The 16,021-nt window shown below is 46.0% G+C and overlaps 1 protein-coding gene across 1 annotated transcript in view; it reads left to right on the top strand.

Moving 5' to 3' along the window:
* prkdc (protein kinase, DNA-activated, catalytic subunit) overlaps positions 1–16,021 on the top strand; it is a gene marked incomplete at its 3' end in the record, with an annotated part of 128,474 nt that overhangs the window by 53,944 nt on the left and 58,509 nt on the right. Inside the window, exons 28-44 of the mRNA XM_083778143.1 lie at positions 94–188; positions 532–634; positions 1,128–1,261; positions 2,397–2,642; positions 4,348–4,574; positions 5,665–5,873; positions 6,721–6,856; positions 7,759–7,917; positions 9,427–9,630; positions 9,907–10,004; positions 10,117–10,207; positions 11,121–11,225; positions 11,898–12,065; positions 12,391–12,521; positions 13,170–13,380; positions 13,817–14,001; positions 15,033–15,201. Of these exons, the coding sequence (XP_083634269.1) occupies positions 94–188; positions 532–634; positions 1,128–1,261; positions 2,397–2,642; positions 4,348–4,574; positions 5,665–5,873; positions 6,721–6,856; positions 7,759–7,917; positions 9,427–9,630; positions 9,907–10,004; positions 10,117–10,207; positions 11,121–11,225; positions 11,898–12,065; positions 12,391–12,521; positions 13,170–13,380; positions 13,817–14,001; positions 15,033–15,201 (2,671 nt within the window). The remainder of the gene's footprint in view (positions 1–93; positions 189–531; positions 635–1,127; positions 1,262–2,396; positions 2,643–4,347; positions 4,575–5,664; positions 5,874–6,720; positions 6,857–7,758; positions 7,918–9,426; positions 9,631–9,906; positions 10,005–10,116; positions 10,208–11,120; positions 11,226–11,897; positions 12,066–12,390; positions 12,522–13,169; positions 13,381–13,816; positions 14,002–15,032; positions 15,202–16,021) is intronic.

Here is a 16,021-nt window from a genome sequence, read left to right on the forward strand (position 1 = left end):
TTTGGAAAACTGGGCTCATATACTGATGGATCCTACATGGTACATAATTGTAGTTATGAGTATTTGTGCCAATGTGCTCTTCTGTCCTTCCAGAGAGGAGGGAGCCTTGGTGGAGCAGTTTGTCTTTGAAGTGCTGGTCATCTTTGTTGAAAGTCTGACTCTGGCACACTCTGATGAGTCATCCGTGGGTAAGGGCTTTTAAACACAATCAGTGCCGGGATTCCTTCAAAATAGAAGCTTCGTCGTGCCGGGAAGATATGGCCGCTTTTACTCTGTAAAGCCGGAAGGGGGGGGGGGGGGGGGGGGGGAGACGTATTTTTGCTTTCTTACCTTGCTCTCGTTTGGAATAACATCACTCGATGATCCCTCGTGTTCATATTTGGAACGAGAGGCAGGTCAGAAGCCACAAATGAAGAGCTTAGTATATCCATCTGATCAAAACCACGGAGAGCTCCTTGGATTAGGAGATACGAGGGATTCTTGCGTGTCGCAGTGCCGTTGACCATAATATGGTTGAAATTAACCCCTCAGGTACCGTGCAGCAGTGTTGCAGTGCCATTGACCACCTGAAGAGGATCATCAAGCACAAGGCCGACAGCCTCAACAAGCACAACGCAAAGAGACGCGTTCCAAGGTTGGTGCCAAAAAAGGTTTTAGTTGTTGGTGTTACTTGAAAAAGCTGTGCTGTGAATACAATTCGTAGATTACAAATATTTAATCTACGAGCGTGCCACGCTGCAAACTTGTATATGTTCTATTTTTGAGTGGTGCAAGAACAGCAATGTCCGTGTTAACCTATGTGACTATGTGGCTATGTGACTGAGTACCAGTAGGGGCAAAAGTGGCGCTGTTGTGCCAGAAACAGAGAGAGAGAGAGAGATAGTGTTCCACTGTTGCTAGTGTAATTACAGAGAGAGAGAGAGAGAGAGAGAGAGAGAGAGGCAGGGGGAGAGTCGAGAGGGGATAGGGGAGTTGCAACACTCCATTACACAAATCATCTATTCCCTGGCACAAACCGTATTTCAAATGGGCGTGCCGTGCACGGCTGTCCACATCCACAGCCAATGATCTAAATGCATGCTAATCAAAAAGTATCCCCCCCCTCCCCCTCCATCCTCCTCTTCCAGGGGCTTTCCCGCGGACGAGAAGGTGTGCCTGGCGGACGTGGTCCTGTGGCTGCTGCAGCAGTGCGGTCGGCCCCAGACCGAGTGTCGCCACAAATGCATGGAGCTCTTCTACGAGTTCATTCCCTTGCTGCCAGGTGAGCATATTATAGCCAGTGGTCCGGGTGACCATACCAGTGGGCCCTTGAGAGAGGGTTCCAGGTGTTCCCCATAAGCTAAATGATGGTTAACCCATTTTCCCATTTTTCTAAAAAAAATGTCTTTTAAATCCTGACGGTTTTCTGAAAAAGTACAGTATGTTTCTATGCCAGTCGTTCTTCGATTTTTCAAAAATAGCAGACCTACAAGCTCCTATGACCTATGAGCTTGTAGATCTGCTATTTTTCAACAGCTAAACCATTACATATTGAAAGTTAGAGCTTGTAGATCTGCTATTTTTCAACAGCTAAAGCATTACATAATGCTAGCAGTCCCGCCTCCCGACGAGCGTCCCAGAAGATAATTTCGTATTAATTTCTTTCCCATAGACGTTTCAGAAAGTATTTATTTAAACAGCTGTAAGAAACTCGGATGGCGACAACTCTGTTTCAGTTTTCAGTTTATTTTTACTTATAGTGCACCCCAAGGGGTCTCTCTGTGCACTTCACAACAATACACAGCAAAAAAAGCAGAGAATACAGTAGCACAATAACAAGCATAATACGATGTGTCAATACACATGGATGACATAAGTACCATACTATGGCAACTCATGGCAACTCATGACTACTTTCTGAAACGTCTATGGGAAAAGTGAATGAGAAATTCTGTTCTGCGACGCTCTATAATCGGCAGCGCGTCAAAATCTGCTCACCCTATAGCTATCTCTGAGGGAGATGCCAGTCACCCACCTGGGGAAAATAACCAAAAAAATCATGGTGGCCGCTTGAGACTATCATATCATGAGTCATATCATATCATCATCATCAAACTATAATTAACTCAATGTCTGAATGTCTGTCAGAAACACCGCCGTATATCCTCACCGCCTCCACCAATCGCTCCCACTTTCACACAGGCATGTGTCCCGATTTAACAAATTATAAATTAATAATTAATTTATTAGTGAATAGAAAATGCAAAAACGGACCCAGGGAGCAGTACCCCCCGTGGCCACAAGGTGGCAAGTATTTTTCTTAATGAACGGCAATTAAAGATATTTATGGGTGGGCAATATCTCACAACGGGTAAGGGCTAGTTCTAATAATCTATGCTTGTCGATTGAACTCAAAGGCAAGACGTCTCCGTCCCAGTGGCTGGAGGCCCTGCTGAAGGAGCGCGGCGTGGCCTTCCTGCTCTCCAGCCTGGAGGGCGGCGCGGGCGCCGGGGGCCTCCTGGCCGCGCCCACGCTCCGGGACCTCCCGGCGGGGCCCTTCAGCGTCAGGGTCACCCTGCAGTGGATGGACCAGCTGCTGGCCGCCCTGGACTGCTACAACACCTTCATCAGCCTGGGCATCGTCAAGCCCCAGCTGCTGCTCGGTGAGTATATAGGAAACACACTGCGTCCTATTACTTTGGGCTACTGGTTGCCCGATGCCGAGGATCTACTTCAGACGTGTGATAAAAAGACTGATATCCAAACGTTTACTTAAAGTTCAAAAATGATATTTATTCACTGTAACTTGTATTAAATAAATAAAGCAAAAGAGTGTCAAAACCATATAAATCACCAGCCTGTGTCTCACAGTCAAAAAACTGTTTGCCTTCACATCAGAACAACAACAGAGCATTCAATCAGGTCTCATAAAATAGGCCAACCTTGGCCTTGACCAAGCCCATCAAAAAACATAGAAATAAAATGAACAGAGAAGAAATGTCTCTTACACACACATTTAACCCGTTTTGACCTGAGAAAGATTCTGCAAATGTCTTCTTAAATCCTGACTGTTTTCTTGAAAAAGCTATGTTTTTCTATGTCAGTCTTTCTCAAACACTTTTCATGTCACTTTTCACGATTCTTCAAAAATAGCAGACCTATACAAGCTCGTAGCGCGGCACTCGGTGCAGTGCTATGAGCTTGTAGATATGCTATTTTTCAATAGCTAAAGCATTGTGAATTACATAATTGCGTTATATACAGTAATGCAACACCAAAAGGGGTTCCCGCCCAGAATGGGTTAACCTGTTTAGGACTGAGGCCCGATTCAGTGGAGGGGGCACGGTGGCACTTTTGGTAGTGCTGTCGCCTCACACGTAGAAGGTCTTGGGTTCGATTCCTGCTGGGGACGCTGTATGGGTGCTGGGGGCGTGTTCCCTCCTCCACGTCATCAGTGCCCATACCCAATGAGGGGTTGGCAAAATGGCCTTTCTTTTCAGTTTTCTGAAAAACATATTATTATTTTCTATGTCAGTGGTGCTCAACCTTTTTCATGTCAAGGACCCCCGGAAATATCTGTATTTGGCCGCGGACCCCCATCTGAAAATACTTTGTTCCGGGGACCCCCTAGAAGCAAAGAATATATAGTAAAAGATTTGCACTACACTTTCACAGGTTTACAAAAAAAATAGCAGAACTACAAGCTCGTAGTGCGGCGCTCGGTGCCGCGCTATAAGTGTGTAGATCTGATTTAATTGAACATTGGAACGTTACAATTTGCATTTCTGTTTTGCTTTTTAGGCTTCGTAATCACAACTTGCACAGGACAGCTATGACATGTAACGTAAATATACAAATAAATTGTGCTTCTTTTTGAGTGGTGCAACCACTCAAAATCGTCTGTGTTAACCCATTTTGGGCGGGAACCCCTTTTGCTGTTAGCATTATGTTATGCTTTAGCTATTGAAAAATAGCAGATCTACAAGCTCATAGCACGCCACCGAGTGGCACGCTACGAGCTTGTAGGTCTGCTATTTTTTTTTTTATCGTGAAAATGTGGCGCAAATCTTTGAATATATATTCTTTCAGAGTGAACGTTTTTTTACTCAAATCGTTGCTTCCGGGGGCCTTCCTGGAACAACATATATTCAGATGGGGGGGTCGGCAGCCAATTACATATAATCTTGGTAGTCCTTGACATGAAAATGTTTGAGAACGACTGACATAGAAACATAGCTTTTTCAGAAAACTGTCAGGACGTAGAAGACATTTTTTTAGAATCTGATCTCAGCTCAAAATGAGTTAACCGCTTAACCCATCTGAAAGTTACGTTTAACTAGTTTTCCCTTCCCGTCTTCCCTTCCCAAGGCTCTAAAGAACAGTCGAGCTTCCTGAAGGCCGTCGGCTTCTTCCTGAGCGAGCTGGCCACGCGGGAGCTGTCGGCGGCTGAGAGCTGCTTCCCCCTGCAGGGCCAGAGGGAGAACTACAGCCCCCGGGAGCTGGAGCAGTACAACTACAGCAAGTGCACCATCACCGTTCGCCTGCTGGAGTTCGGCACCATGGTCCTGGGCAAGTGTGACCAGGACGTTTGGAAGGTATATCATATCATCATACTCTAATTAACTCAATGTCTGAATGTCTGTCAGAAACACTCACCGTATCTCCTCACCGCCTGCACCAATCGCTCCCACTTTTCACACAGGCATTGACCATAATAATAATGGAGGTCTTAACAAAGCCCTTTTTCCAATTTAACAAATTATAAATTAATAATGAATTTATTAGTGAATAAAAAATGAGAAAACGCACCCAGGGTGCAGTACCCCCCGCGAGTATTTTTCTTAACACAATTCTTGCCAGGGAATTCTTCAAAATAATGTCACTAGAGTGCCAGCCGATGAGGTAGATTTTACTCTGAAAAGCCCCGCGTTCCGTTGCCCCCCCAAAAAACCGGGGAGGCATAATCTTCTGTTCTTACCTCGCGCTGGTACACCTAAAGTCTCTCTAGAAGCGTTTATATCCAAACGAGAAGTCAGAAATGAAGACGAAACATTGCCCCCTTTGGTCAAAACCACGGAGAGCGTCCTATATTTATAGTTATGACTCTGAGCCATTAATGTAGCTGTAAACAAGGAAGTGAACGGCAGTGCGTGTTGTGATCTCTAATTGGACCCTCGTCTGGTTCTAACAGTGTGCAGGCTTGGTGGTGGTGTGTGATAATCTGGTTGAAGTATTCCTTTGGTACGGCGGCGGCGGCGGCGGGCCCGGGAGAACAAATAATGAGACAGTATCGCGTTAAAGGTTCACAAAGTTTATTACACAGATAAACCTATATAGTGCTGGATCATAATGATGTGACAATAAGATATGAGACATAGAAGAAACGTGACATGATAATGACTAATGCAGCAAGGCTGACCTTGCTGGCGCTGAGATGTCTCTCGTAGCCTATCCATAAAGTATGGTACAGCACAGGCAGTACACAATACATATCGAGTACACTGTATCTCAAGTTCCAGTACGCCGGAACTTATTTGTGAATTAAAAAAGCGAAAACGCACCCATGGCGCAGTACCCCCCGCGGCCACAAGGTGGGTACTGCGCCCGTCTCACAACGGGTAAGGGCTAGTACTGAATAAAAGTCGATTACAAACCGTATAGTCACGATGGACTCTCTCCACACAGCTCCTGGAGCCGGACGTCTTCTCCCCCGTGTTCTTCGAGCTGACGGCGCTGGCGGTGTGCCAGCCGTCGGCGGTGGGTTTCAACATGGCCGACGTGGAGGTGATGAGGAACCTCCCGCAGGTGTGCGTCCCGCTGCTCGTCGCCCTAGCGGGCTCGCCCTACCGCGGACGCCTGGAGGGCGGCCTGCGGGCCAGACTGTCACGCAAAAGGTATATATACGTGGATCTGTAATGTCCACGCCCACAATCTGGTGATGTCACCAATTAGTAATTATCAGCACCTGAGCTGTATTGTTTTGGAGCTCTTTAAGAGTAAGTTCTTTGTCTGTGAAAACCATAGCACTGACGAAGGTCTGAGGACCGAAACGTTTGCTTTTTAATTGCACCACGAGCACAGAGCACCATAAGAGCATGATAAAATAAAAGAAAAAATATTTTTCTAAGTCTCAGTCTAAGGAGTTTTACTTATTTTTCCATACGGTGAGCGAGCTACTGTAGTCAAGTTTGAAAAAAAAGGACGAAGAAAGGTGCAACAGTTTTCTCAGTGATACCGTGGATTAACCCATTTTGACCTGACCTCGAAACTTCAAAATCCTGACAGTTTTCTGAAAAACCTTATGTTTCTGTGTCAGTGGTGCTAAATATTTCATGTTAAGGACCCTAAAAATTATATGTAATATGCCTCCGCCCTGAAAATATGTTGTTCCAGGGACCTCCCCCAGAAGCAAAGATTTGAGTTAAAATGTTCACTCTGTAATAATATATATTCAAAGATTTGCACCACACTTTCACGACTTTTCAAAAATAGCAGACCCACAAGCTCATAGCGTGCCACTCGGTGGCGCGCTATGAGCTTGTAGATCTGCTATTTTCCAATAGCTAAATTATAACATAATGTTTAAAACATCAAAAGGGGTTCCCGCCCAAAATGGGTTAAAAGTTCTCAGTCGTTTGGATTTGAGTTCTCCGGTATTCTTTCATACTATACTTATATAATACTTTCATAATATCTCTGGGTATAAATATCTCATGGTATAATTATATAATATGTCCTCAGTGTGGAGCAGCTGTGTGCTGTGGACCTGTACCAGAGCAGCACTCTGGGCACCAACAACGACCGCATGGAGCTGGTTCTGTCTGCCTGCAGGCAGATCCACAAAGCGGACCTCCTCAACACCATTCTGGACAGCCAGGTAACTCACACAAAATAAGACTTCCATTCTAGACAGCCAGGTAACTCACACAAAATAAGACTTCCATTCTGGACAGCCAGGTAACTCACACAACATAAGACTCCATTCTGGACAGCCAGGTAACTCACACAAAATAAGACTTCCATTCTGGACAGCCAGGTAATTCACAACATAAGACTCCATTCTGGATAACAAGGTAACTCACACAACATAAGACTCCATTCTGGACAGCCAGGTAACTCGCACAAAATATGACTTCCATTCTGGACAGCCAGGTAACTCACACAACATAAGACTCCATTCTGGACAGCCAGGTAATTCACAACATAAGACTCCATTCTGGATAACCAGGTAACTCACAGCATAAGACTCCATTCTGGACAGCCAGGTAATTCACAACATAAGACTCCATTCTGGACAGCCAGGTAATGGCCAGAGCATTTCCGTGGTTCCCCAGCCAAAAAGGTTGAGAACCCCTGCTTTAGCAGACAGTTTGAGGGTCCAATGGAGTTAAGATGTTTTGTCCAAAGTGTTGTTTACTACTTTCCATTGGTTCAATATTTCTTGAAAGGGTGTTTAATAGCACTGATTTATGCAAATAATATAAAAATCAAAAACCTCAAATATGGAGTTAGGAGGTTTCCACCCGACATCAACATTATGTTGATTCTATATACCGGTAATAGAGTCACAACACATAAGACTCCATTCTGGACAGCCAGGTAATTCACAACATAAGACAGCGGATTGAACATCTACAGTCAGGTGGCTCAATGTTCACAGGGCTTGCATTGCAATGGTTGGCCCCTTCGCGCAAGTGACGGTTTAAGAGTACATATGTGCCAGGCCCGGACGGTTAGCTCAACTTGAAACTAACGTGTCAAGTTTCTGTGCGCTTACAGGACTCGTCCTATGCGACGTCCCTGGGCTCCCAGCTGCTGATGACCGTGTACAAAGGCATAGCGCCTGGAGAGGAGAGGAAAGCTCTGCCCTCCCTGGATGTGAACAGCAGGAGGCTGGCAGACGGCCTGCTACAGCTGGCCTTCTCTCTCAGTCAACAGGTAAACACGCTCTGGACCTTATTTTGCAGTGGTTGTGAAAATACATGCAATTTTACGCTTGCTGAAAATAGCCAAACTACAAGCTTATAGATAGGCTTATTATTTCAGCATGCAACCAAGTGTAACATAACTTGTGTCTTACTCATACTGGATATCTTGTCCACTAGTCCCTTGCAAACAATATACGGTAGTCTAGTTTATATCTTGTTGACGAAATTGCCAGTATATTTAGTCATAGTTTTAGTCATCATTTAATTTCGTTTTCATGTAGTTTTCGTCAGTGAAAAAAAGGCAGTCGACAAACATTTTTCATCATATACGTTTAGTCAATAGTAATAGTCAAACTATTACACTTGCAGTAATTGCACTCAGATTGAGGGAACATCGGGCTGAGGGAACATGGGGTCTGTTTTGTAATGAGGGAACGTCGGGCTGAGGGAACATAGGGTCCGTTTTGGAATGAGGGAACGTCGGGCTGAGGGAACATAGGGTCTCTTTTGGAATGAGGGAACATAGGGTCTGTTTTGTAATGAGGGAACATATAGGGCTGAGGGAACATAGGGTCTGTTTTGGATTGAGGGAACGTAGGGTCTGTTTTGTAATGAGTGAACATGGGGCTGAGGGAACATAGGGTCTGTTTGCGAATGCAGTGATTGCGAACGCAGTGAGCCACTTACTATGACAGCAAGGGCTGAATGTCTGTGTGTGTGTGTGTGTGTGTCCCGCTGTTACACCACCCGCCCGCCACCAGAGGGCGCAGCTGTAGCACACACACACACACACACACACACACACACACACACACACAGGGCGCAGCTGTAGCACACACACACACACACACACACACACACACACACACACACACACAACCAACCACACACACACGAGCTGCGTTCGCTTCCCGCGTTTGCGCGTCTTACTTGTTTGTAATGAGTGAACATGGGGCTGAGGGAACATAGGGTCCGTTTTGGAACGAGGGAACATGGGGCTGAGGGAACATAGGGTCCGTTTTGGAACGAGGGAACGTCGGGCTGAGGGAACATAGGGTCCGTTTTGGAATGAGGGAACATGGGGCTGAGGGAACATAGGGTCCGTTTTGGAACGAGGGAACGTCGGGCTGAGGGAACATAGGGTCCGTTTTGGAATGAGGGAACATGGGGCTGAGGGAACATAGGGTCCGTTTTGGAACGAGGGAACGTCGGGCTGAGGGAACATAGGGTCCGTTTTGGAATGAGGGAACATGGGGCTGAGGGAACATAGGGTCCGTTTTGGAACGAGGGAACATGGGGCTGAGGGAACATAGGGTCCGTTTTGGAACGAGGGAACATGGGGCTGAGGGAACATAGGGTCCGTTTTGGAACGAGGGAACATGGGGCTGAGGGAACATAGGGTCCGTTTTGGAATGAGGGAACATAGGGCTGAGGGAACATAGGGTCTGTTTTGGAACGAGGGAACATGGGGCTGAGGGAACATAGGGCATGACCCCCTCTCCTCGTACTTCCTCTCCAGCGCGAGCAGCTGGTGGACCTGCTGCTGAACTCCATCATGCTGTCCGTGCCGCTCTCCGGGAGTCACGGCGACAGCTTCCTGAGCTTCTCCCACGGCGAGTACTTCTACAGCCTCTTCCAGAGCACGCTCAACACGGAGCTGCTGAAGCACCTGACCACCACCGTGCCACACCTCATGAAGGCTGCGGCGCACAACCCCGGCATGGTATATATATAGGACCTTCTCTCCTCTCCTCTCCTCTCCTCTCCTCTCCTCTCCTCTCCTCTCCTCTCCTCTCCTCTCCTCTCCTCTCCTCTCCTCTCCTCTCCTCTCCTCTCCTCTCCTCTCCTCTCCTCTCCTCTCCTCTCCTCTCCTCTCCTCTCCTCTCCTCTCCTCTCCTCTCCTCTCCTCTCCTCTCCTCTCCTACTGACCCCCCATTTAATGCCATTTATATCTGGGACCCCCTAAACCAAGCTATAAACCAAGCTTTTGTGTGTTCAGGTGAGCGTGGTGCTCAACGGCATGCTGGACCACAACTTCCGCGAGCGCTCGCTGAGGAAGAGCCAGGGTGTCCGGCTGGTGGAGGAGGTGCTGTCCAGGTGGGAGTCTCTCTACTGTCACCGTTTACACATTTAATTGTCACACAGATAATTGCGATTTAGACTGATTTGGTATTGATTGTGACAACTCCCTGCGTGTCATCATGTGCAGGTGGGACTGCCTGCAGCCGTGGTGGGGAACCAACGCTGCCACGGCCGAGAGCAAGACCTCCACTCTGCTGCTGCTCTCCAAGCTCTTACAGGTATTACCCATAGAGTATTAAAAGGATAGAGACGCATTGTGAGCTTGAAGATCTGCTATTTTCAGCATGCAAACCAAGCATACAGGACTTGTTTTGTTCTACTGGATCTCTTCTCCACTGGTTCCCTCCCTAACATTTTAGTCTACTGTAGTTTTTATTTGTTGACGAAATTGTCACTATTTTTAGCCTTAGTTTTTAGTCATCATAGCTTAGTTTTTATTCCGCGTTTTATTCCGTTTTCCTCCGTGTAAAACGGTAGTCGACGGACATTTTTCTTCATCGTTTTAGTAGACAAAACCAACACTATTTCTCTCTTTAGATCGACTCCTCAGTAGGGCATTAAGCAACTAGTCGACTAGTTTACTAGTCGACCTTGTTGGTACTAGTTGACTAGTTGATAAGAAAAATAAATATATATATTTTTTTTGTATTTTTCATTTTTTCCCCGATTTTGTAGGCCTCAAGATCAGGTAGATTATAGTTATATTCACCAATGTACACAGTTTTTAAATTATTTATTTATTTTTTACATGATAGTAGTTAAACAACTAGTCGACTAGTAAACTAGGCAACTAGTCAACTAGTAAAAATCACACCTGTGTGAATTGAGTGGTGCAACCCCCCCCCCCCCCTCTCTCTCTCTTTCTCACTCTCTCATGCAGGCAACAGTGCAGCACTATCTCTCTCTCTGTTTCTGGCACAACAGCGCCCCTACTGGTACTAGTCATACTCGTGCTCATTAATGTCACACGGACACATAGGTGAACAACACATAGGCAGGCACGGACATTGCTGTTCCTTGGAGTGGTTGCACCACTCAAAAATGACTAGAAGTGAATGCCCTAATCCTCAGTGTGCTCTGACATTTCTTTCACTGCTCTCTCTCTCTCTCTCTCTCTCTCTCTCCCCCCAGATCGACTCTTCCGTGTGCTCGGACGTCGGCCACAAAGCCTTCAGAGGAGTGTTCTCCACCTTCACCTCTCTGCTGGTCGATGTGGCGCTGCCTCTGAACCTCAAGGTAACGGCCAAACTAGAGCAATAATATAACACGCGACACCACCCTTCTTTTTTGATACGCTTGACCCATTACGTTTTCTGAAATACCTCATGTTTCTGTATCAGTGGTGCTAAATATTTCATGTAATGTAATATGCCTCCGACCCCCATCTGAAAATATGTTGTTCCAGGGACCCCCCCCCCCCCAGAAGCAAAGACTTGAGTTGAAAACGTTCGTTCTGAAAAAATATATATTCCAAATTTGCGCCACATTTTCACGATTGAAAAAAGAAATAGCAGACCTACAAGCTCGTGAGCTTGTAGGTCTGCTATTTTTCAATAGCTAAATTATAACATGTTTTAACTCATTCTAGACGGGGACCCCTTTTGGTGTTTTAACTAAGCATTATGTTTTACTTTAGCTATTGAAAAATAGCAGATCTACAAGCTCATAGCGTGCCACCGAGTGTCGCGCTACGAGCTTGTAGGTCTGCTATTTTTGAAAAATCGTAAAAATGTGGCACAAATCTTTGAATATATATTCTTTCAGAGCAAACGTGGGCCTAAATGGGTTAAACACCAAAAGGGGTTCCCGCCCAAAATGGGTCAAGACCTGAAGCACGATTCCACATAACAGTTCTCACATCACTCTCATGCCTGTGTCTGTGTGTGTGTGTGTGTGTGTGTGTTTCAGAGCCAGGCCCTGCTGGTGTTGCCCTTCTTCACGGCGCTGCCCGAGGACCCCCTGGCCGACCTGCGGAGGGCGCTGGAGGCCCTGGTGGCCTCCCACTTCCCCATGCAGTCCGACGAGTTCCACCCGGGTTCCCTGCAGCGCAACAACTACATGGACTGTGTCCGCAAGGTGAGTGACCGGCCGCAGGGGGCGCTGTCGGGACCTAGATGCGTTGGAGCTGTCACAATGATATGGTTTCTCTCTTTCAGCTCCTGGATGCCTTGGAGCTGTCACAATGATATGGTTTCTCTCTTTCAGCTCCTGGATGCCTTGGAGCTGTCACAATGATATGGTTTCTCTCTTTCAGCTCCTGGATGCCTTGGAGCTGTCACAATGATATGGTTTCTCTCTTTCAGCTCCTGGATGCCTTGGAGCTGTCACAATGATATGGTTTCTCTTTTTCAGCTCCTGGATGCCTTGGAGCTGTCACAACGATATGGTTTCTCTCTTTCAGCTCCTAGATGCGTTGGAGCTGTCACAAAGCCCACTCTTGCTCAAACTCCTGGCGGAGATTCTGTGTCGAGACGCTAAGCAACACATCATGGAGGAGAACTTCCAGACGTGCTTCCAGCGGATCGCTAGGCGGTCAGTACAAGTTCCTTCGTTTATTTCCAAAAAGGCGGGGGCATTACGTTTTTTTTGCTGTTAAAATAAGTGTTAAATAGCTCTATGTTGTGATAGTAATCGTTGCTATAGAGTGTTTGTTCAGTAACAGTGTTAAATAGCTCTATACTGTGATACTACTCATTGCTATGGAATGTTTGTTCAGTAACAGTGTTAAATAGCTCTATACTGTGATACTACTCATTGCTATGGAGTGTTTGTTCAGTAACAGTGTTAAATAGCTCTATACTGTGATACTACTCATTGCTATGGAATGTTTGTTCAGTAACAGGAGTCTCTCTCAAACCGCCCATGCGTGGACGCCGAGGTGATTTCCGCGTCCACATTTTCCTACATTTTGTTTTTAATTATTATTAGTTCAAGGCCTTTAAAAAAACCCATTGTCAAAACATTTTAACATTTGTAATAAACCAGACCGTTTGTAAACCTGTGAAGATTTGAACGAGTTAAGAGCATTTTATGTTGTTTGAGCAGATCACCACCGACCATTACCGTAGTAATACCAGTGAAAGTTCACTGTAGCAAGATGGCCACCGGCGAACGCCGCCGGAGACTAGCCTTTATATATATCATGTCTATGCTCAAGCCCCCCTTTTGATGTCTACACAGGTCGAGCGTCGAGCGCCAACTGCAGCTGCTGTGCGCCGTGTACCAGGTGCTCCAACAGGGGGAGCTGTTGCCCGTGGCCTCCATGATGGCGGCCATGACGGACAGAGTGCTGCTGCCGCTGGCGTCCCACTGCGGCGCCGAGGCCCTGGAGACGTTCTACGTCCAGAGCATCTCTTCCGCCATGGACACGCTGCTCACACGCTTCACCAAGGTCGGTGTCGCTAGCTGCCAGCAGGGTGCACTGTTGGGCAATGTTACTCAAGAGAGTAATGCTACTTATTATATATTACTGCCCATTTAGGCCTGACGTCGAAAAAATGCCTTTTTACAATGTATTTTTTTCCTGAAAAACCTCATGTTTCTGTATCAGTGGTGCTCAATATTTCATGTCAAGGACCCCAAGAATTATATGTAATATGCCTCCGCCCCCCCCCCCCATCTGAAAATATGTTGTTCCAGGGACCCCCCCCCCCCCCAGAAGCAAAGATTTGAGTTAAAACACATAATATATCTTCAAAGATTTGAGGCACATTTTCACGATTGTTTAAAAAGAAATAGCAGACCTAAAAGTTGCCACGCAATGAGCTTGTAGACCTGCTATTTTTCAATAGTATAACATAACGTTACAACGTGTGTGTCTCTTCTAGTTCAACCCGGGCGCCTTCGAGGTCCAGCTGCTGAAGAAGACGGCCTGCTACAAGCTGACGGAGCTGCTGTACTCCAGGCTGCCCAAGGACCAGGTTTACTCCAAGGACTCCCTCATCAACCAGGCCTACTGCCGCGCCGAGGGCACCAAGACGGAGGGCAACGAGCTGTCCAAGGCCTTGATCAAGTAGGGTTTTGACCTGAGATCAGATTCTAAAAACGTCTTCTACATCCTGACGGTATTCTGAAAAAGCTATGTTTCTATGTCAGTCGTTCTTCGATTTTTCCAAAAATAGCAGACCTATAGCAAGCTCCTATGAGCTTGTATATTAGTACAGTATTTGTTAAAATGTTGTTTTTATGTCGGCACGCCCACCAGTTCATTAAGTATGCCTGGTTTTCCTGGTGGGTGGTGATGGGTGGTGATCCAACTGAACCCACAGCTGTAGGAGGGGCTGTAGGAGGGGCTGATAGTGTGCTGTCACTATATTAATGTTTTTTTCATTGGCCCGTTTGACTGTCAAGGGTTCAGCCACCAGGAAGAAACCCTAAATACAAAGTTAATACACCATTGCACATAAAAACGACTCCAGGGTGTCTAATGAAGTACTGTCACCTCATAGACACTGGATAAATACAAAAATGGTGCCACTGAGTCCCTCTTTAACCCATTTAGACCTGAGACCTGATTCTATAAAATGTCTTCTAAATCGTGACAGTTTTCTGCAAAAAGAACTATGTTTCTATGTCAGTGGTTCTCAAACTACTTCATGATGTCAAGGACCCCAAAACGTATTATGTAATTGGCCGCTGAACCCCATCTGAAAATATGTTGTTCCAGTGGACATATGGACATAAAATGTGCTTTGTTGAAAACTAAGCTATTCTTTCTTGACTAAATAAAAACAAAATAAAAAAGAAAGACTAAATGTACTGACAATTCCGAGATGCGAGATTAGAAGTAATCTTTTTATGCTCTGTTGCGCTCGGGTGTTTGCGATCGGCTATTTTCAGCATGCGACCAAGTGTAAGATTGGCCATTATGAAGCCATCAAGGCATAATACATTTCCATTGACAAAATCAACTGTAGTCGATTGAAATCTCATTTAGATGACTAAAAATGTGAATGAAACTAAATGTAATCTTATTCAAAAGACCTTGGCTAAAACTAAATCCAAATTTGCTGTAAAAACTTAACACATTATCATTCGATTCAGATCGAGTTTCGAGGCGTTCACGGAGAACATGGCCGGCGAGCACCATCTCCTGGAGGTCCGCCGGCGCTACCACTGTGCGGCGTACAACGCCGCCATCGCCGTCATCAGCTGCAGCTTCAGCGAGGCCAAGTTCTACCAGGGCTTCCTGTTCACGGAGAAAGCAGAGAAGGTAAAGAGTTCTACCAGGACTTTCCTCTGTTCACGGAGAAACCCTTCCTCTGTTCACGGAGAAACCAGACGAAGGTAACGCGTTCTACCAGGACCTCCTCTGTTCACAGAGAAACCAGACGAAGGTAAAGCGTTCTACCAGGACTTCCTGTTCACAGAGAAACCAGACGAAGGTAAAGAGTTCTACCAGGACTTCCTCTGTTCACGGAGAAACCAGACGAAGGTAAAGAGTTCTACCAGGGCAGGAAATCAGAGAAGGTAAAAAGTGTTCACCAAAGGTTCTGACATAAGGAAATCACCCGTCGCTCCCGACAATGCGTTGGTCTGACAGGTCAGACAATGTGTTGGTCCGACAACCTAGAGGGTATGCGCATGGGTATGCGCATGCTTAAAGTGAATGGCACATCGAGTGGCAAATTGAGTGGCAAAGCAACATGCAAAGTGAGTTTAACTTTGTTTAACGTTGTTTAATGCAATCAGATAATGTATGTAAGGGCTGTCGAGGCCAGAAAGTAGTTTTTTGCCACTCAGTAGGCATTCCCGCATAACTTCCGGGTTTGATGATGATGCGCATACCCTCTATTACCCAAACCCCTAACCTAACCCTAAATGGCCGTGCTTGCGGTTAGGGTTAGGTTAGGGGTTTAGGTAATAGGTTGTCGGTCTAATGACAGTCGGAACTAAAGCCTGTGCCCTAAAAAGTTCTACCAAAGCTTCCTCTGTTCACAGAGAAACAACGAGAGAAGGCAGGCATGTGCAGATAATGTTAAATGTTAGACTTTTTTTGCAAAGGGAAAAAACAAATGCGAAAATAGTAGATC

The sequence above is a fragment of the Protomyctophum parallelum genome, assembly GCF_964188405.1.
Source record: "Protomyctophum parallelum genome assembly, chromosome: 12".
In the NCBI taxonomy this organism is placed as follows: domain Eukaryota; kingdom Metazoa; phylum Chordata; class Actinopteri; order Myctophiformes; family Myctophidae; genus Protomyctophum; species Protomyctophum parallelum.